Source organism: Battus philenor, unplaced genomic scaffold, assembly GCF_028537555.1.
Source record: "Battus philenor isolate CCGP_79_NKW_IND1 unplaced genomic scaffold, ilBatPhil1.0.hap1 SCAF_2, whole genome shotgun sequence".
NCBI classification, from domain to species: Eukaryota; Metazoa; Arthropoda; class Insecta; order Lepidoptera; family Papilionidae; genus Battus; species Battus philenor.
The window spans coordinates 5,147,174-5,170,673 of record NW_027181682.1 but is presented as its reverse complement, the minus strand read 5'-3'; the positions used below and the strand labels follow the sequence as shown (position 1 = coordinate 5,170,673).

The window sequence follows — 23,500 nt, the reverse complement described above, 5'->3', positions numbered from 1 at the left end:
TTATTGTATAAGCATGACGAATTAAAAAAAAGGCTTCTATGTACTGTATTATCGTTTCGTTATTATTTATAAAACAATTTATTCTTTGCTATTGTGCACTAAACCTTTAAAATTTTTCCACCTATAACTAATTACCCCATGTATAGGTATATAAAAATCAAAAAAGCATGTCGAACAGACTATATTAAAAAGTCACCGCTGTCAGCTTGTTAAAAATATCTCCATATTTTATATATACACACAAGATTACTCCTCTTTTTTCGCCAAACACAATTTTGTGTACATAAAGGTACAGTAAGTTCATAAAATAGGAGAACAGTGTTGTTGATGCGTGTTTTCATGCGCCCCATTTGCGATTAACGATCGATCCCTCCCGCTCTTAGTGAGTCTAATACAGCTCCACTGTACTCGCTCCTCGATATATTTTTAATATCTAAATGAGCCTTGTATCGGTCCGTGGCCAGCCTTTGATGTCGCCTCGATGGGCAGCGTACAGGGGGTATGTGCGGTGTATATTTTGTTCATCGGATACATTAGCCACGGTGTGTTGCTACACGCAAATACCTCCGACCTTGCTTTTACTTAGTTTGCCGTTGAACCGAGATTACTGACCTCTGAACGAAAACTTTGAAACGTGCTTCTTATTGTTTGGCAGCTGTTTGCATATACAATGCTAACTACGGCGTACGAAATTAGAATGATACTTATTTAGTTTCATATTTCGTGTTTTGTTTTACATATATATTTATTCAAGTTATGTAGTTATATATAAAACAATGCTTTTATGCTTACATACAGATGCTTCGCATTGAAACCGTTTAAGTGCTATTCAAGTAGTCTTATGTTGCATTTTAACAAGAATGACATTTTATTCCTTCTTTACGTTAATTGGACACATGGTGGTATCTAATTTCGTAATATATTAGAAATTATGTATCAGAAAGTGGAAGTCTAATATTTACAATACATTAGCAATTTTTTCCCGCGAACCCCAAAAGACAAAATTGGGTTTAGTGGCCGACAAGGAAAAGTATTATATATCATGTACGTAAAAGCGGAAAACATTAATTAAAATCATATGTAAAATGGACAGATGCCATTATTATTCCTAATGTTTACGTTTTTTTTTTAATTGCAGAGCCCTTAATAGTATAGGCATTCTTTGAGTTTTCTCAGACCATTCGAGTTCACATATTCGTTATAATTACATACATTCGTTATTTTTAAGCAGTAACATAGTATTTTTAGTTTATTTTGTAAATTTACTCTTCATTTCGTTTTTTCACTTTTTTGTAAATTTACTCTTCATTTCGTTTGCCACTTTAGCTCGTAAGATGTGTAATGAACACAGGTGTTTCTCAGAGATATAGACGATATAAGTGACTTATTTAATAAAAATAATAATAATTTGAATTATTTAATTTCTGATAGACCTATATTAATTAAAAGTATATGTTAACAACACCAATTAGAGTTAGAATATTCTAACATTATTCATTATTATTTCAATGCGAAATGTTTGCAAGTCTACTCGTTGGGATTGAAAAATATTATCTTATTTAATGCAGTATTATTGCCTTGTGTTCACAGCAGCTCATAGTCTGCGGTTAAGTCAGAATCTTAAATGAGTCACGGATCCCGCAACCATTGCGTTATTTATGGTACGCGCCGGAAACTGTGCTCCGTAATTATTAAAAAATACAGGCCCTCTCGCGTCGCTTTATTCCGCTATGCAATGTTTATCCTGTGTAAATTAAATACGTGTTCAAATATGAGGGATATAACTGCCTTATATAAAACTAGATATTTTTTAAAATAAGCGTAGGTGTAAATTGAAAGGTCTGCTTAATAGATTACCGTTTTTTTCTTTTTTACGGTCCCCGCTGATGGGGGCCCCTTTTACACCCCTACGAAGGGAGGGACATGGGCTATTTATTGTAATTCATGATTCTTTTAAGTACTTTTATTATTTTTTTATACGATCTCTTCGATCTCCTGGCTTACATGTGTTCATACACATCACCTTCCTTTCTTTCTCTTCCGTTCCCTAAATATACAGTAGGTTACTTATATATATGAATCACAGTCCAGTCTTTATTTTTACCTTTGGTATTTTCATTCTTTTAGTCTATTTTATTTCTTATTACATAAATATTTTTTTTGTCTTACCTAGCCCTTTCTAACTTATTTTTTTTTTATTATTTACCTCTTATTAACTCTTTAGCGGTGAGTTAAGAATAGAAGGAGACTCTTTTCGTCGTTCACCCAAAAGGCAATGTTCGCAGCCTTGATCTTCCAGATAACCATATTACCATCATTATTTCAGCCTCAGATCCGACTTTCAAACATAGACCTCCCCTATAGATTGCGAGAAGGACTGGTTGGAAGCGGCTTGCATACAGCGTCCCTGGTCTTCACTTCAGAGCTTCAAAACCCCAGTGGCCTTCAGTTATGCATGTCATGTGACCTGCACTGCTTCTTTTTAAATTTGTCAATTCGTTGGTCAAAGTCGCTTAGTTTAGTTCTTCTATGGATTTACTTCCTGATTCGTTTTCGCAGGGAAATCCCGTGCATAGCCTATGTGCAATGGCCCGTTTCATTGCCGAACGTGAATATGAAATAGTAATTATTTTCTTTATAAATTTGAGCAGTGAATCGATGTAACTTTGCTCGGCCTTTAACGGGCCTTTGGTTTCTTCCGTAATTTGTACTATCAGAATATTTTAGTCATGCGGGATAGCCCCTAGTACATGACATACCCATGTTTGAATTTCGTAACTTATATACATGACTTATATTGGGATTTCTGATGATTCATATTTTTGAGGCGTTCATTATTAAACTACAAAGTAATATACACTCATAGCTCGATTATTTAAGAAATAATGGCACAAAAACCAATTTTGTTTATAAATAAAATTGTATGCCAAATTTTATGTACAGCTTGGTTATTCTTCTCAAGAGTTAAATAAAGTTTATTTATTGTTATATCTCCTCTTGCTAATGTTAAAAAAAATACGTTATCGTCGTAAAGTATATCTGTCGTCGAATATTGATGTTAAGGCTAATACTATTAGTAGTACATTTTGTTGCTGATTGAAGAACTTTTCTAAATATTGAGCTACCATAAATTTTGGCATTCTCGCCAACTGACCCAATTGCTTTGACTAGCTTGTTTATACAAGCTTTCGCATTGCAGCTCAACAAAATATAAAACGCTATTTCTCCAAGCAAGGAGCCTAAGTGAATTTTCATTTAAATTTTTTACCTTACAAAAAATATTAAATCAAAAAATTTTCCTTATAAATTAACCTACATTTACAATGTCATGGCAATTGTGAGAATAAGCTAACCGTCGCTGTCGACAATGATTACTTTCGTAAATAATTTCTTTTACATATCTTCTCACCTTACATCTTGCTTCATGTACAATACAACGTAACTTTTAACATCATAATTCTAAGACACCTTTCGTACAGGCTGTTGTCATCTTCATCATCATTCTAGCCATGAGGTGTCCACTGCTTGACTTAGGCCACCGCATAGATTTTCAATATAATAGATTAGAAGTTACCTTCATACAGCATCTTCCAACAAACCTTGTTAGGTCGGCTGGCCACTATGTGGACGAACGCCCTATGCTACGGAACCCTAAAGCCTCGACGGCATTCTGTTCTACGCTCCATGTAATTTGTCCACCGCCATGTTGGTTCTTCCTCGTTCCTCTACGTATCATTGCTCATTCGATCTCTTAGAGAAATACAGAGTACAGCTCTTGCCACGGCTCGTTTAACGGCTATGAGCTTGCCAATAACTCTAAGAGTTCTTAACTGTATTGAATGATTTAATGAATGCACTCAAACATTTATGGGACAAGAAGGTCTACTATATCTGATCGTCATGTCGGCGAACTGCCAAAATACCCTTCTTCATACACGATCTGCACTCCAGTCGAGTATATGCTTCTATACACGTTAGCTCGCATGTCGGTTAAGCTGTTAAGACTGCGCCCTAGTTTGTGTTTATAAAAGCTATTCGCTATAAAGGCTATTTCATCGGAAGTAAATAAAAATAATCCAGCAGGTGTAGCCTTTAAGTCCAGCTTATGTAACTTATTATTCACTGTCTTTTTTCAAAAACTTAAACTCTTATGTAAACAGGATACATATGATTTTATTTTAAGTCTGTTATTGAGGTATTAGCTTAATTTTCGGTAGACATCAAATCTGAAGACATGTAATGGTTTTATTAATTTAAACACTTTTATTTATTTTATGTATGACGATGATGTTAATGCTGAAGGCATTCCCTACCAGTGAATCATCCGGGCGGTAGATAAATTATTAATATGAAAAATGAAATAAAAAAAGTATAATCAAATTGAGAAGTAAAATAATCACATAAAAACACCTTATGTAAATATCCGAATGGCTAACACATAATATATATATATATATATAATAATAAATACTACAAACGTGGAAAGACTTAACACGTCATATTTTCGTTTGTTTTTAATATAATAAAATTTTACAATTGTAACTTTCTTTCTGATGCATGTTTTTCTATCTAATAAATATTACTTTTATATACACTGTTTTGGTTTTTAAGTGATTATTGGTAGAATCTTTCGATCAACTGGTCAAAACACCAGAACAAATCCGTACTCGTATATATTGTATGTAAATGTCGTGATATTTGTCGATAAGATACTTTTTAACTTAAAATAAGATGTTTTCGAAATATAATAGTAACAAACAGTAGGAAGTAACAACAAGTTGTATTAAAGACTTCATTGTACGCAGAGAGTGGCTTTTGTTGTTCTTGGGCTGACACTAATGAAAGAAAGGCGTTATTACGAGCTGTGTGCCTCAGTGATCCCCAATGATGAGTTCTTAAGTAATTTTTTAATGAGTTTAATACTATAATTGTTTTATACTATGATTGTTGTTTTTTTTTTTTAAATTATACCTAATTTAAAACCAGTAGAATTAAGAAATACAGATTTTCCCTGAGTGAAATACATTAATGAAATCACAATTATTTTATAGCTTTGTTATTGCGTATTCAAACATGTATATAATAATATGTTTATATATGCATATGCATACACAGGGCTTTTTTAGAGTCTCGAAGGAAATTTTAAAAATTTCGAAAAGTAAGTTACAAAATTATGAAAAAAAAATAGATTTAAAAATCATAAATCTGCTATGGCTCGTAGCATTAAAGTTTATAAACGCTAAAAGATAATGAAAATTTAAAGGCTTGGAGATTTGTAAAATTTATCTACTTTAACAACGAAAGTTACTAAACATAACATAGTGGGACTCTCCTAAATATAAATTCTCGTTTTATTTCCAAAGATATAATGCTTTTCAACAATAAAAAATAAGATACTTCATTTTTTCCTCAGACAAGTTAAGGATGGGATATATAAAATAATGTACTTATTTATAATTTGAAGATTTAGCATGCCCCTGAAAATTAGTGACAAAATGATAAAAAATATATTTATGATATAATCAGACCATTATTAATTTTTGGGGTATCCCGTTAATATAAATGATTTCCGGTCTAAAAGATATGTATTGTTAATATTTAAACACGTCAAAAAAATACAATACAATGCTTATTGATTATGGAGAGCGCTTAACGGTAATTATACTATTGTTCTCGAGTTAAACGTAGACGAACAAAAAAATATTCGAAATCCTGTAAGACGTAAAAGGTTTACAATCGCGATGAGGTGTATGACAAACCAGTTAGTTCGCATTCTTTTTCTTTGGCCAGTGACACATATTTCGTTTGATATCCAGTATAGCTCTCATAACAATTCAATTCGTGGTATTAGAAACAGGACAATGCGGTTGTTTACTTCAGTTCTATTGTTGATACGATTGTTTCAAACCAATAACATCCTTTAAATATCTTCTGTTTACATGTAATTTCAAAAGGGAATAAAGATGTAATTAAATGTTACATATTTCACCTACCTATTTTTATTTTGTCGTCGTCGTTTCTGCTTATAGACGCCCATTGAACAGGCAAAGGCATTACCGCCACCATTATCGCCATGATTGGCAGGCGAGTTGACGATCGCAGTGTGGTATTATAGTACGCACAGGACGTTGCTGCCCATCTTATGGAAACTTGTTTGTGCATATAGGCAATCAAAAAGTGTGAATTGTATTGTATTGTATCCAAGAAATGAATGTGCGAGTTAAGATAAAAACTCTTACTCCTCTACCGCTAGTTTACCACTGCTCATTGTTCTTGGGCCTTCGTTTTTTTTAAAGTAATGTCAACTTTTCCCGAGATATAATTTGGATAATTACAACTTCCAATAGAGCACAGTTTTAAAGAATCGTTATCGATTATTATCAATTAGTTAAAACCGATTTTGTTTATAAAACATTAATATTTCGGACGCAGGCATTTCCGGCTTGCCAAATGAAATGCCCGGGTATTATCCTACATTTTTTGAATAAACAGACTAATCGTTCAACGCATAGCGTAATGTTGGCGACTGACTGGGTCTCTTAAAACATCTTTATATTTTTATTTGTTTTTTATACGTTTTATATTGACAGTTTGTGTTGCGAGGCAGTTTTGCATGTTCGTTGTTTCTGTCAGTCTATTGTCACGTATTATTTTTATACAGTCCACACGCCCGCCAACATTTTGAATAATTCTAAAAATGTATTATTTACACAGATCCGTTATACATTAAAACTATTGTGTTTGCTTAATCAAACCCTTGTCATAATATAGTAAAAGGTCAATCTAAATTTATTACCTAGGTTCCACGGTAATAAGTTTTCAATTTAAGTAAAAGAACTTTCTAATAAATAAAAATCTTGCCGTGTTTTGGGTGCCTAATTATAGAAACTTTATATCTTATTACAAATACGTCGTTAAAAAGTTTTAATTATCTAGTTTGTGGTCGTATCTAGTAAGCTGATCCAACTGCATCTAACAACTCCCGCTAAACTGCGGTGTCGTCGAACTAAGACTGGTTTACGCAGAAATATCCTATCGCATTGGTGCGAGTTTTATATATTCCTCTCATTAAGATGTTTCTTAGTTACACATGTATAACTATCCATTCTAGGATTTTACATGAAGCTATACTTTATGATCAGGGTACAGCCCTACACCGCTTTTTCTATTTGCATGATTAACGTTTAATTAATATTTATAGGGCTTTAGTTTTATATTCAACCTATATTTCGTTATTTAATATGTTAAATAAAAGAAATATAATGAAATGTCCTTGTAAGAAATTAATTATCAGCCTATAAAAAGTCTTGTACCGTTGAAATCGTTCGGTCCAAATGACAAAGACATAGACCGAAGTTTCAAGAATAACAAGCGGTAAATTTTTATTACTACTAGAAGTCCAAGTAGATATCCCGGCGCATATATATGTCACTAATTGGTGCGTAATATATTAGTGCTATTAGTTAAGCTATAATAACCAACCAAATCGAGGTTCGAACCTTTCGTGTAAACTTAGTGTTGAAATGCTAAACGGATATTATAGACGACTGACCGCCTAAGTAGCGTCCTCTTGTAGCGACCCTTGGGGCTGCACAGAACATCCGGCGAAGCTTCCTTGGAAGCCTCTGAGCTTGCCTTAAAAGAGTTCCTACATTATGAGTCTACTTGAGTAGCGGTAAATTCCATAAAATCAAGTCCTAAAAAGAAATAAATCGTGCGTAAGTAAACCTGTGCATTATGTTATATCAAAGCGTTATGGTACGCTAATAATAAGCACCACAAAACGTCTTTGAACAACATAATGCAATGAGCTAGTTGTATTATATATTATGAGAAGAAGGATTGGTCTGTTTATCTTGTGTTATTTATAAAAATCAAGAGCTATGTATCATTTAGTCTTATTCAATGTTATTGCCTCTCAACGTAACTCAATTATTTATTCTCTTCATAATAACAATCCGTACCAAGTTACCGTTTTTATTGCTTGCCTTTAGCTATTAAACCGTTGACTTATAAGAAAACCTTGTTCTGATCCCTATGTTTGACGTGTCTTTAACTAGCGAAGCTATTAAGTTTTAATAGCGGATAGAATTCGCTCGCGTTAAGAAAAAAAGAATTTCAACGAAGTAAAAGAAGGTTTTCTTGTTTCAGATTTGTCTAAAAATAGATTTAGTGAAGTGCCAGATGAGGTGACCACGTATGTTTACTTAGAAAAGTTGCTGCTGTCACAGAACATAATCAGAAGTGTACCCGAGGCGGTTGGCGGTTTGCAATCTCTCACATATTTGGATCTCAGGTGAGTTTTAAAATTTCACATATAACAGTCATACAGATTTTTAGTTTATAAGTGTGTTCTAATTTTTGAGCTTTCTTGGATTATCATCCGGTTTGCAATATAAACAATATAAAATAACTGTCTCTCGCTTTACCAAGAAATATTCCTACCAAATGTCTACGACATATGGTATCAGAGATATCGTGACGGATCAGTACATAGGTGGAAAAGTCTTAAATGTATTTAGTTTACGATTTTATTTAATATTTACCGACGTAATCGTCTTTAGAAAAGAATGAAAATAAAAGTGAATTACATCTTTTTATTGTCCTTAATATACTTATTCATTAAACTAGAAGCAATAAATGATATGTTAGTTTTATAAAATCTAGTTTTCATACAAAATTTGACAATTTCTTATTTAATAGTTGTAGTTAAATTTCCATATGTAGTTGTAGTTAAATTATTTCATTTGATATGGCTCATTACTCAAGACGATGGAGATGATTGGTTTAATTTTAATTTTTATATAATTTCTATGCACTATAAAAATTATAAATTAATTGAATAAATATTAAAGGTTGTTGATAAATTTTGTACATATCAGTACTTTTGTCTAAATGTTTTTTTAAATGTTGATTGTTATATTTGAGCAGTAAGACGAACACCAGAATAATTATGTAAATTAGATAGTTATCTGATTGACATCTTAAATCTTAAACTAAGGTATTCAGAGTTGGAAGTCGGCGAGCGAAGGAAATTTGTAAACATCTGCTACACTTTAATAACAACCAACACAAACAAATCTTGGTTTAATAACAACCCTTGTTTAAGCACCCATTTATTCAACGTCATTAATAAATCTTTTATTTAAAATTTCACGAGCTTTTGTTTTCTGTTACCAACGGAACTGTTATTTTTTTTTTGTTAATAATAAATTAAAATTTTCTTGTTAAACTCCGGTTAAAAATTATAAATTTATCGTATTAACTTAAATGGGAATGTAACTTATCAAATGTAATAACAAAGTATTTTCTTAATTACTATCAATTTTATACAATGGTTCTTAATATAGTGAGTGCTGCCGTAACCGCTGTACCGCGCCATAGACATGCGCGCAGCGATACGGAGAGTACCGGCCGCTCCGCTCTCTTTTCCTCGTTTTTCCCTATGCCACACTTTTCTAAGGCGTGATACAGCAGTTTTCATGGCACTGCGATAATACGACTTGTAATCTTAAATATCACATATTTGTAGTAAAAAAAACTTAACTAATAATTAGATTAGTTTATGCTCTATGGACGCGCTGAAGTTTGCATTCCGAAGTACATGCATCAATTCCATTTTGACGTTTAATCGAAATTCTTCAGGTATCGATTTGAGATGTGGCAACAGAGACAAGAGAAACAATTTGTCACAGTCCTCCGGATCACTAATGGTCTGTGCGTCGACATTAGCGAAAGCAAAATCGTCCACCACGACACTACCGCTTCTTTTTACTTTTTTCAACGGCATCTGTGTATCGTTTGATTCAGTTCCTTCATAGGAACCATTTGATTTGGATTCTTCATTAAAATTATCAGTGTCATTATCATCATCTGAACTGTCCTTCGTTATTTTCAATTTTCTCTTCGTACGCCAAATGTTAGGTTTTTTAGTAGGTTCTTCCGAGTCGTTTGATGTTCCTCTTTGTTCTGACTGATCTGTGTTTTTAAGAAGAAATTGTAATTTTTTACTGTAAATATATGGTCTTTTCGATCTATTAGGATTCATTATGTATTTTTGGAAGCAGTCTCGTATACTTTTCCATTTTTTCTGCAGCTGAAGTTCTGTAAATAATATAATTCTTTGGTAATAATTGGAAACACTTTCTTACTAACTTTATTTAAAATTTCTACATAATCATTTGTCAATGAACACTCGTATAATCTTGATAAGCTAAGTAGCAGATTTGCTATTGTTACCTTCTCTGTTTATTGTTTTATAGAGTCTCATCACACTATATTTGCTACTTTTTTATATTTAAAATTATCAGTATATAATGATTATTAGAAATTACATAATGGGTATAGTATATACTTATTTAATAATAGGTTATCTGTAGACTAACAAAAGTAACCGACATTGTCCAGAGATTGGCAAGTTGGAGTGGTATTGTGCAGGCCACGTAGCATGCAGAACAGAGGATCGCTGGGCTTTAAGGTTCTGGAGAGGAGACCATGGAACTGAAAGCGCAATGTGGGACGTTTACCCACAAGATGGACATTAAACTTGTCCAAGTCTTTGGAAGACTCTGAATGTAGGCCGCTTCCAACTAGTCTTGTTTGATGTCTATAAAGGAAGGTTCCAGTGGACGTACTATGCCTGCTTCGATCCGGGTTAAAAGTTAGAGTTAAAACATATAAGACATTAAATCTGACATTGCACAATGAATGTATAATGTGTAAAATAAATGTATTTCCGCAGATGACTGTAAAGAAAAAACTAAAATCTGTCTTAGGACATAATGCCCTGTTCAAGGTATACCTAGTTCTTAAAAGTATAAGAAAAACTCTTTTATTCTTCTAGCCCATGAATTTAAAAAAATGTACACGAGAAACTTCCACGTTAATTAAAACAAGTCGAGCAGTGTTCATGTGTGTAATTAGTTCACTGTAATACAGATAGCTAAACTTATGTTGCACGCGCGAGAGAACCCTCCGCTGTGTTTATAAACAAACTGTCTGCCATAAACAAAGCCTTCTCTTGAATAACGTCAGGCGACTATTCTACTTCACACACCTCTTTTTTCACCAAATATTCAGTGTAGGTTTTGAATAAAACTATATCTATATATGTTTAGATACGTAATCTTCTTTCTTTATAATAAGTCAATGGAAATGTACTATGTTCCTGTAGCAATTGCTTATCATCGTATCAATAGAAAAATAAACTTTTATTAATACAATGGCATACCAATTAGAGACCACAGTGTTGAATGAAAACGATGTACGTCAAAGTGACGGTATATACAAGTTGATACTGGCAGCAAAAGTTTTACATATATCTATAATGAACCTGTGTAAAGTGATCACTCTGAAGTAAGAATTTTTCTATTTGAATGCGAAAGAACATTAACATTCGACAGTACAAAGTTTGTGGGGACAGTTAGTAAAAATAATATTCAATGTATTTATCTTAATTTTAAATAGGATTTTTCTTATATTACATTATTTATTATTTCTGAAACCTATAATTTTTGGATAGGGTTACCATACATTGTTGACAGTAAATGAGCTATACATTTATGCTTTTAAAGTTTTTGCACTAAGCCTATATAACATGTACCACCCGATCTTTTAGTCTGTTATCCGACGTTATTTTTGACATACGAATGTCAATTGACAGATGAATTATTTTGTAGAAATTTTTTACAGAGCATTTCAAATATTTTTCAATATAATACAATAAATTAATACTTTATTTTACCAAGTTCCCTCATTTCGCTCTTCGTGACCTTTACGTCAGCGTCCATAAGTTCATTTACAATGTCCGTCCAGAGTTTTTGTCTCATATTCTTTGTGCGATACATGACATCCTCGAAATCCCATATCCCTGGTCGCTTCCTTACTTCCTCTATCAATCTTTCTGGGTCATATTCGAAATGTATTGTTGTCATCTTCAAATAAGCTGACGGATTTGATTTTCAACTGACACAGCGTTTAAACGCAGATAGTATACACGAACGAGCGGACGCCGAGCGACTGACGCGCCGCGGCGGAGAAACGCGCGGTTTAATTCTAAAATGGCGGCGTTTTGTAGGGCGACCATAATGTTTCAGTTCCTTATGATTCACAACCAAAACTAAAAAGGTTTTCACAGTATTAGGAAGCTTGCAACCAGTCCTATTGAAAATTTATGGGAGAAGCTATGTCCAGCGGCGTCATATATAGTCTATGACTGAAATGATAATGAGTGTTACCTTATTTCACCCTGTCTTTAACTAGTTTAAAAAATTTTAAGATCTGTAATTAATTCATTCAGTTTATTCAGGAAGTTAATAGTTTTGAATGTCGTGACTCTAATAACATTTAATAAACACAATGTTACTTTGCGCAATTGATAATTTTAATCTTATATTAGTTCTTATGTATTAAAGCTAGTTTTAAGTGCCACCAGTGTACATGTAATTTTTTTTGAAAAATCTTGAAGTAAAACACTGTTATTAAAATAAAAAACTTTCAAAATACAAAACAACGTTATTTAAAAATAAATTGAATATACTGTACATGATGCTGCGGTGATGTTAACGTAAGCACTCTTAAGTTTGCTCCAGTAATAATAATTAATAATTGTTATTATTGCCAAGTTTAGAAATACTAGGTGTGTCTTATGTATTTTGAATGTAAAGTGATATGATGGTCTCTTGTGCTGGAATTGTTAGTTAAATTATGGTTACCCTAGCGCAGACGCCCGGTCGTATCGAACGAACCGCCGCGCACTTTGGCCGGCTGGTAAGGCGCGCGGGGAACGCGGGTTTGCGGCCGGCTCAACCGCCCGTCGTCACCCGCCGGCGTCCGAAACTACGCGTTCAACATTATTCATATCTTGGATCTATTTTATATTTAACTTTGTATAATGCACAGAGAAAGGAAAACGTATATTAAAAAGGTGATTGATTATGGATACAAAAGCTTTAAAGCGGTGAATATATAGCTAATTTATCAGCAAAGAACTTGGAGGTCAATCTCCAATATACAGTCAACAATAAAGTGATAACTAAAATTTATTAACTTATTCATTCATACCAGCCCAAAGACGACGTTCACTTCAAGGCATCCACAATGACGGGTCTAGCGCTACTATTATGAATTATATGTCATGTTAAATAAATTATTTTTTTTCTATTGGAATGCTATTGGCCAATAAATTTTGGCAGTATAAAGCTTGCAGGCTTTATATGACAGTAAACAAAAATTAATTTACATGTGTGTAAATCAGAATTTTGAAAAAAAAATCGGTCTGTTATCACTACGTTATTTCTTTTTCTGACTATATATATATATATATATATATACATATATATATATATATATATATATATATATATATATATATATAGTGTGATGCGCCACATTTGTTGGTCAGCGCAAAACTGAGGAACAGCACTGTATGTGCCAAATTGCTGCAAATTATCGTTATTTGAAATAAATTAATAAAATCCCAATTATCTTTTAGCTTTGTTATTGTATTTTTAAATATATACATATACGACTTTGTGTATATATATATTTGATGGCAATTCAGCAATTTCCTATAAAAGTTCCTTAAAAAGTTTCCTAAAAGTTTCCTAGAAAAGTTCTTGCAAAATTGGGAGGAAAACATTTGACGCCAAGGAAAAATAGAAAACTTATTTTTGTGTAGTAAGCTATTATAATGCCTTTATATATATTACACTGTGACAGGCCAATAAATTTACGATAGAACGAAGTCTGTTAGGGCAGTTTGTTATATAATTATTGCACTTTAAGTTTTATTTTTATTAGCTAAGTCATCCATACTAACGCTTAAACTTTAAAGTCTCAATTGACTTAAGATTGTTGCATGTTACAAAAAATATAGAGCGGTTCGTAATATCTTAATTGTATGTACGTGTTTTTTAAGATAAATAATTAGCTTTTGTGCTTATACTTTGTGCGTTTTCTCAAAATTGTTTTTCATAAAACTTTGCTTAGTTTAATTTATTGACACTTTATCTGTAATTGTTAATACAAAGAAAGAATACTTCCAGATATTTTTATATATAACATAACAACAACTTGGCTTTAACGTGTACTATCGAACAAGGTCAAAAGACTTCCATCCCTAATGCAATTCTATAATATATTTAGTAAAAGCAAAAGTTCATTAAATGAAATAAAATTATTTTTAAATAATTCACGGAAATAATATACTACGAATAGCGCTTGATTATAAAAGAAAATACTCGCATTTCTACCAAACGTTTTATTACGGAAACTGGTATGTGAGAAAGTACTTCCCACCGTCTGCAGTATCATCATCATTTCAACCGCATGACCTTCACTGTTGGTAATAGGCTTCCGTGTTACATTTCCAAGACCAGTTCGAATTGGCCTGTATCCAACGTCTTCTGACAGCCTTAACCGTTGTCGTCCCATAAAGCAGTCAAAAGACCAAGTTCATTTTATGACAAGATGGAAGTCGCACGCTGCGCTGCAGGTCCGTGGTTCTCACTCTAGAATCTTAAGACCTTCATAGATATCATTTCTGCGCGCCGTTTGGTCAGCCTGCTTACAATTTGTTTATTCGCTTATTCAGCTTGCCATAGGTGTGTGAACGGTGAAACAAGGGAGGGCGCGATGGACAAGACGCACACGAGATATTAGAGAACTGAAGTCTTTTTTTTTTTACTTTTTATCTACATCTTGCGTCCTGCTCACATACCCCGGGAGACGTTTAAGAACTCTTACAAACTATAACACCAAGAACTCTGGTAATATAATTAAGGTCAATGTGTAAAACGCCATTAAAATAAGAAGTTCAAAGCGTTTAGCTTCCACTGAAACACCATTATCATTAGCGGTTTTTGAATACTAATTGTGAGAATCACGAACGGCAATATTAAATTATGGTTTTATACCAACCAAGGGACATCAGGGCCACTTTGAATCGTACCGGCATTTTAGAAAAAAGTTTGTTAATGGCCCATTATTCGCTTGTCTATTTTTGGACTTTGACAGATTCCAACCGCTTAGTCTTTTAGAACTCACAACACCATGAAAGCAATCTTATTAATCTTATTTTGGAAAATTGTTGTTTTGCATGCATTACTGCGTTAAATCTATCCAATATAGTTAGTTGTATATTTATGTTTGGTGGATTGTAATGAGATTTACTACTTATAGCAGTTTATCAGTTTACCATCATCATTTTCGCCGCAGGATGTTCACTGCTGGTCACGGCCACCTCCATAGATTTCCAATAGCACCAGTTGAAAGCAGTGTGCGTCCAGCTTTTTACTTGCCGGCATCAGACTTCAACTCTAGAACACTGCGAACGTCTGTTCTGCGCGCTCCGTGGCCTATCCATTGCCTGTTCAACTTGACTCGTCTACCTTGCGGGTGGACGTTGTGCTCGCAGATTCGTGGTCTCCACTCCAGAACCTTGTCACTGTCTTCATCGTTTATCCAGTAATTTTATTGGCTGTAAGGAATTCTTATTAATTTATCACTAATCACATAGCTTTTAAATACGAAAATGTTTTTTTCTATAAAGTTTTATTATTCTCGAATCTAATTTGTGACGTGAAATAAAATATGTAATTTGACTATGGTATGGCAAAAAAGCCTTTATTTTAATGTAAGGAAATGACTTCTGATATTAGAATGTATATTTAACCAAAACGATTCTTTAGTCAAGAAATTATGGAAGGATAAATTAACAAAAGAAACGTGCCTTCGTATGTACATGTTATCCTGTCTAGAATATGCGCAAAATACTATCCAAAAATTTATTTTATAAGCCAACAGATCAACTTCAGTTATACATCAGACTATCCGATCACCGGTAAGAAGACACTAATTTTAAAACCGCGAAACCTAGACAATGTTTGATGGAAACCATAAACTGATCCCGTGACCGAACTAACATCACCGATACAAGTTCACGTCGCTCGGTGTTATTTACCCACAGCTGAGATACGACTACTTCGAGGTGACACGTTTCCCGTCGTTAAAAAAATCAAAGCACGCGTACAAAAATAGTTTATAAGACGATTATTTAAATAACATAATTACGAAGAGACATTTTTAAAACCGACTTACTCAAGAGGGAGAAAAGTGAAGGGACATTAAAAGATTTATAGTGAAATATATCTAAAAAAAGTACCTCCAGAAATGCTTTTATGCGTATTTCAACTTGGGGGCCAAATAGAATCCTCACCTCACCACTTTGACTAAGCACTCTTATTTCTCCCCGCACATTTCCGCTTGCATAATTGCATACATGGTTTCTTTGTGAAATTTGTTGCATTCACATCTTTTAACTTACATTTTTAGATACTTGCATGGTTTTTTAATTTTAAATTGTGCTGAAATATGTTTTTGGGCGACTAAACTGTGTTTATTTCGAAATTTCACATCTTTGATGCTACGGTAACTGTTAATTTGTAGCATCTTATTCTTTTGTTTGATTTAAAAAAAAACTGTACGTAACTATGACTATAAAGGGACTATGTAAAATTAATGTAATTGTAACTTTTTTGCTCTGATTGACGACGAATCACATGTCGTTCTTGAAAAATATTTTGACTTCTTTAATAGTGGAGTAAAAAATTACTTTGGTTGACACTTTTCTTATCGCTTTTCCAGGAATTCATAACAGAAGAATGAGTAGAAATGAGCAACTAGAAAACATATGTTTTATGGTATGGAATAAACACAACAGCATTCATTTTCAATTTTCATTTCTTTCTGTTGTTTCCATAGTCGAGCTGACTTTGGCAATACAATGTTAATACATTTAGTTTTAGTAATAGCTTCGTATTTTTTAAGTAAAACAACATCTGTGAACATTTGTTACGATCCTAATGCACCAATTCTTGTATCTATTTCAGTCAACATAATTAACATCGTGACCTAAATTGTCAACGTAGTTATGACTCATCCGGATACTAATTCGAAAAATATATTTTAATTTAATATTAAATTTAGGTTAATGTGTTTGATTTTTTTCTTATTTAAGTATCAAGTCACTCTTAATCATCATCATAAATTTTAGGATTTTTGTACAAGTATTTACACAATATATTATTTTGTATAAATTGTGGACTTTAGTCTGTATGTGTTACTTAATATATCGTACTATATACGAGTACACGTTTTATATATCTTAATTATCATTTCAGTCATAGGATGTCCACTGCTGGACTTAGGCTACAATTTTAATAAGGCCGTCCTTCCATTGTGTGTGTAGATGTCTTACATTGCGCTGGCCGATTTGTAGTCTCCACTTCAGAACTATGTTATTTTATTTACATATATATATGTGTATATATATATATATATATATATATATATATATATATATATATATATATATGTATATGATATCAGTTACATTCGTTTCTCTTAATTCCTGTTTCGATGTCGAAAGAAAATGACGAGCAATACATAGCGGTCTCTATGGTTCGTTAAGCGACTAAGATATGTGTACGCAAATTCATAATATAACACAAGGAATCCGACCGAACTAGAGAAAGGCCTTTTTATGTGCAACTAAAATACCTCGTCAGCGTTGTGATAACAGCGGATCAGTTTGTAGGTCGCTGTAAAGATCAGTGGGCGGGTTCAACGACCGGCGATGTCACGGCCATGTGTATGTATAGAGACGTGCTTAGTACCATCGTAACGCCAAAGAAAATGGGCTCTTATTGTTCTACAGTTACTGTAAAACAAAAAAACTGTAACATGGAATGTGTGTTGTTAATTGAACCAGAAACACAAGCTATTTGTTTCTTATTTATTTGTTGCTCACAATAGCATGTTTTGTTATCCTTCTAATATCCGAGTACTGGATTAGTCATTAGAATTGATTATTGTTAGGGTTTGTAACTCTTTTGTCCTCTACGTCCTCGGCTGTATTTGTTTATACTCTAAACCAAAAACAGAAAAGTAGAATCGATCGAAATCATCGGTTTAAAAGATGTAATAACATAATATGTTGTTTAAAATATTCCTGTCCAAGAATTAAGGAAACGACGAATAAAGTATTTAAGTTGAATTGCACACGGGGTATTCAAAACTAACCGTTGTTCTTGATTCAGTGTGCGTGCGCGTGGGCCTAAAACAATCTGGGCACTTTCTGTACTTATCTGTATAGCATTTCTATAGTTGTTTTGCATTTTTCATTGAAAGACGTTTCAATATTCTTGGGGATGAAATTTCCTACCTCTGACTTCTATTCGGCGACAGGAATGTTCCTAAAAAAAATTCTAAGTCTAATGGTACTAAAGACAATGTGATAAGTCAGTGCACTGATGGAACTGTCTTATATACTTATGGATATAATTAAAAAGAAGTCCAAAAAATTACGAAATTCAGAATAGTCTTAATAGTAATACAATTAAATTATGTAGGCGTAAGGCATATTCATCGTCTTAAGTAAAGATATTTAATTTTATAATTGGTTAACAGTCGGTAACTGTAGAGTTTCTTTAAATAGTGAATGTTTGATAAGAGCGCCCTTATCTAAGTGTTACGAATAGTAGAAACGTTTTACGAAACAACGCCATTATTGACAGAAGAATGGAAATGATGTCAAGTAATAATATGATAAATTATTTAATCAAATATACGTAAACATCGCCTCGTTACGTTTTTAATGGAAAAAAGCCGTATGTGTCCTCTTTTTGGATACAGCTCATGATTATGATGAAATTTCCAATTCTACAGACCACGCCAAAGGTATTATTAAATTCGTATTAAAGTATGCACGTGCCTGCAAATCGTATTCACGTTAGATCGTAAGTTGTAATTTGTAACACCTTAGACTATTAGTGTTTAAGAGTTTGTTTTTCATGTATATAAGATGATTATACTCGGAATTTATTCACGAGATCAAATCAACAATCTCCTCATTGCCCTCATCGGTAGGCAACGGAAATTTCGGGTAGAGACTTGCATATTGGCAATGTGAAGCAGCATTAAATATGCCAAATAGCGCGCAAAACTGCTGGCCGGCGGAGCCTTAAGGCTCTGGAGTGAAGACTATGGACCGGGAAGCGTAGTGTAGTGTGTCTACCCATAAGTTAAGATCGGAAAATATTGGATGTAGTCTGCTTTTTAAATCGGTCCTTTTCGAATTCCATATAGAGTAGGTATGTGTCCAGCTGTGGACATTCAACGTCTGAAAGGATGATGATTTAGATAGTTGTCTAGATCAGGGATGAGCAACCCGCGGCCCTTGAGGCGTGTAAAATTTAATTTATTTTCATTTTTTTTTAAAAAAACTTAGAAGCGAGGCTTAAAGGATAACAAAGTGTCTAATTAGTTTTGAATATCTTAAATACAAACATATACCACGTTTATAACATGTTTTGAACCTTGTATATATACTTTATTTTCTTCATGGCCCCTTGTTTTTGAAACTGCGGCCCTCCGAGCAAAAAAGGTTGCTCACCCCTGGTCTAGATGGAGTTGTGGTCATACAGTAAATATGATAAAAAAATATTAAATGTTTAAGTAATTGACCAGACGTCGCTGTTTCTCTTATGTACTCTATAAGATGTCGACATACCCAAAAATATTGTATCGTCGTACAATGGATCAAGAAGTAGTCGGGCCTATGTTTTATAGGTTGGATGACGGCAGCCGGAGAATCAATTACTGACAACGACGTACTCGACGTTGTTTCTCGTCGACTATTACTGCAGTTACATTTTGATCACTAATCAAGAATGATGTGTTCCTCGCATCATCTTTATTGCTAAAAATGCCTCGATATTACAGATCTCTCTGTGTGCGTTGGTTATAGTTGTAAGAGCTTTCAAGAAGTGAATGTATAACTCATTGTTATCAATTACTTTGTGGTACGCTCTGTCCTAAAACCAATGGTTTCAGACATAATAAACAACGTAATGAATATATAGTAACAAAAATGGTATCAAATTCCGTGTTACTATATGTTGAATCTGATTATTATGCACAATGTGTATATGTTTACGGGATTGTCTCTGTGTGCGAATATTTAAAATTTCACTATATTAAGATTATCTCATTAAGATATCTTCATGTAGCCACATTATTTACGAGTACGTTATTCTGCAATAAATTGATTTAAACTAACTTTGACGATAATTGTATATAAATTTGTACATAAATAAATTTGCTGTTATTTCCTTATCGACTTCGTTTAATCGTCAGGCTAAAGCTTATCAATTATCGCCATGGAAACGTATCGCATGTATTGTTTGTTTATGATCAAGTAGCGTTTAACATATCGTCTTTATAATAATAAAAAAAGTTGTAAAATGCAATTTATTATATTGTTATGAGCTCTTAAAAACTGCTCCGTGATATTTTTAATCCAATATGGATGAAATAAGAACCGAATTTACTTATGCGTAGTTATTCCCAATCCTAAGGGTCGTGACTTCCTCCCACAGAATTTTGCCGTATGATGTCATGCTATAATCGATGGTGTCTAGTGCGAAACGTTTTTTGTATTATTGACCACTTAGGACCGTCTACAGTGACCACTTGTCTACGCTATGAGAAGAATGCTAGAAAAACCCAATTAGTTGTGAACCAGGATTAAATTGAGTTTCTCTATAACGTCTTCCTTCAGCTTAAAGCTAGAAAGGTTCCAAACGCGCTCATCCGAGAAGACCGAATGTGGTTAATACGGTAGTAGATTAAATAATTTCAAAGCTTTCTTGTCACTTAAAACTCTTTTACACTGTTATAGTGAAATTATAAAAACCCAATTTTTATAAGAGTTGGTTGAACTACCTTAACTAGAGCACTGCGTCCGAATTCTTTTTTACCTCCTATTTTGCCGGTGATCTTTTTAGCAACGTTCTTCTGCTAGTCGGTCGTCATCCTGGTAATTTTTTCAAAACAGTCAAATACTCGTATGAGGCAAAGTATAGCCAGCCTTGAAGCGATTTTGAGTTGCTTGACTATAGAGGGATTAGTTCGTTGCAACGAATGATCGATGGAATTCCTTTTCTAAATTTTATTAAGATCAGATCGTAACTTACATATGTACATGCCGCATTCATAAATGTAAAAAAGATGTGAAAATATTTTATATTTGATTTGATGATTATTCATTATTGAGGTGTGTATAAGTACACAGGTCGTGAATGACAGCTTCACCCTTGTTACATGACAGGTTTTTAGTATACTCGCAATATAATTTTGCGTTTTGATATTTCCCTCGTTTATTACAAATTCCGTTTAGCTTACAACTGAAATGTTTGTTAGAATGTTAAATTGATCATTTTCTTACTCATTCGTCTTTAATTTGTATGTTACAATTTTTTTTTAAATTTTAAAGGCAGCCATTAGAAAGAAAAAATACAGAATAAATATTGAATTTCGTTTTGTAACCCTCTGAGTGCAAGTACCAGAAATTAAATCTTAAAATCCGTCAAGCGATTCCTCGTTAATGTGCGCAGTACTAAAATAAAGTCATAAAGTGAACCTCGGCCGTTACTCTGATTTATAATGTCGGCCGACGAGAGTGTACGGGATGCTTTGACATATAGTCGTACTTTAGTGCTTTTAATTGATATAAAAATAGACGAAAGAATTTCGTTTTTTAAATTTCGAACTATTTTCTTTTTTGTAGAGCACGCCCACTTAACATCCATCTTTCCCTCTCCCGGTCAATTCGCACGTATAGACATTCAAGGACGCTTCCGTCAAGGCCCTTACCCGTACTTAATTCTTCGATTTCCACCTCCTTAATTTTGTACCAATCGACAAGTTTCTCCATAGCACCATCTTTATTTCGCATAATATGGCCAAAATCTTTTAAAATTAGTAAAAATTAACGATGCTTGACAGGCATTAGTTGATCTTGAACTCCTGGAGAACGGAGATATCAGTGCGGTGCTACTAATCTAATCTCTAATCCATATTCTCAACAATCTTCTCCAGCATCATATTCACATACTTTACTTGAAGAAATCTCTCTTCTACCTTCCACGGTTTCGTGCCGTAAACATATACTGGAAATATGAATCCTAAGGCAAGTCTTTGTTACCTTCTTAATGTTATGGCGTTTTCATATCTTTAATTATTTTTTTATCGTTGACCTAAATATGATGGAGTAAGGGGGGGGCGTATATCCAGAAAAAGAAAAACAATACGTGAAAAACAAGTAGATGGTTCTATTCTTGAATTTAAATATTTTAAATCTTGTTTGTAATTTAGCCAGTTTTAAAATCTTTCAGTGTCATCAAGGCATTAATAAATACATAAGCTATTTATCGTTCGTTCTGTGGTCCCAAAATTTATTTTTGTACTAATTTCGATTTTCAAATTACTATTGGTGAATGTGTATATTTTTATACAACTAGTTACTGACATGTTTAAAGTACAGTATGTGTCATTACGGGTGAAATGTAGCTGTTTCTAATTTCATACCTTTAACGTTTCTCGATAATGTTGACAGTTGACGCGTGTCCGCCTTATATGTCAAGCCAATATTACTTCGGAAAGTGGAACATGCACACCGAATCATGCACCCGTAGAAGATTGTGGAATTGCATCAGAAATTTACCTTAATTTAGGATATGTAGAGTGTGATTGATTATAGGCGTAAAAGCTTTAAAAGAGTATTATTCTATGGTCCTATCCAAAAGCGAAAAGTTTCAGAAATATGAAATAATATGATAATATAGTAAGAAAAAGCGTTTAACCACATTTTAAAAATTAATTGTTTACTATCTGTTAGTACAGTGTATTGGTACTACCGGCAAAACTTATTGGCTGTAGCATTGTAATAGAAAGTATAAATTAATGTAGCTTATTCCAGAATAATTACTTTATACAAGATGATTAAAAAAAGCGGCTGAGGCTTTAAAGCTGACAATTGAGCTACACATTCGCACTTTTAAAGCTTTTACACCTATAACCAATCACCCTGTATACTTTCTTGTATTCCATATTATATTTTAAGAATGAATTGTACTTTTAGACAAAACTGTTTAATTTTTAAATGGCCGTATACACTGCCTCATTTCTGGTGTTAATAAGCGATAAGATGCGAACACGGAAGTCGGGATCTTCAAGACTAATATTAGTCACTCGTATGGAACTTTAGTTAAGATAAAAATCGAGGAGGCAAAAGAAAATTATATATTAATCCAGTTTATACTTGTGGAGTGAATATTTAATATTAATGCAATTTTATAATTATCGGTGTAAAATATGTATAGTGTTAACCCTCGTTGACATAAAGATATAAATCTTATTTTATTAAAGTAGATGTAGAATTATACGTTATCTATTAAAGCTACTTACAAACGCTTTATAATTGCTTTTAAAACGAATTAGCCTGGGTGCAGTCCGTTCATAAAGTATTATGTAGCCATAAGGATGCCTTTGAGCTATGTTGCCATAATCAAAGTTCTAACTAGCTTCTGTTTTAATGTGCGGAATTTGTAAATGCTATTAGGGTAATAGTCCTCACCATCTGTCATAAAAAAACACTAAT

The 23,500-nt window shown here is 33.1% G+C and overlaps 2 protein-coding genes across 3 annotated transcripts in view; one reads left to right on the top strand and one right to left on the bottom strand.

Annotated features, from left to right (window-relative positions):
- The window catches only part of Lrch (Leucine-rich-repeats and calponin homology domain protein), a 78,853-nt gene that overhangs the window by 29,811 nt on the left and 25,542 nt on the right, over window positions 1-23,500 (top strand). For both annotated transcript variants that reach the window (XM_068765189.1, XM_068765188.1), the window contains exon 2: window positions 8,152-8,296. In XM_068765189.1, coding sequence (XP_068621290.1) covers window positions 8,152-8,296 — 145 coding nt within the window. The remainder of the gene's footprint in view (window positions 1-8,151; window positions 8,297-23,500) is intronic.
- LOC137922361 (uncharacterized) lies at window positions 9,013-11,989 on the bottom strand. Its single transcript, XM_068765344.1, has 2 exons — window positions 11,744-11,989; window positions 9,013-10,104 (listed from the first exon to the last, which is right to left on the bottom strand). The coding sequence occupies exons 1-2, from the start codon at window positions 11,931-11,933 to the stop codon at window positions 9,554-9,556; spliced, it is 741 nt and encodes a 246-aa protein (XP_068621445.1). The 5' UTR covers window positions 11,934-11,989; the 3' UTR covers window positions 9,013-9,553.

What these genes read in the sequence shown, in the direction of transcription:
- LOC137922361 (XM_068765344.1), bottom strand. Translation starts at nt 11,933, where the DNA reads ATGACAACAATACATTTCGAATATGACCCAGAAAGATTGATAGAGGAA. An exon ending in GAGCGAAATGAGGGAACTTG is followed by an intron (nt 10,105 to 11,743) that starts GTAAAATAAAGT and finishes TATTATTTACAG; the next exon opens with AACTTCAGCTGCAGAAAAAA.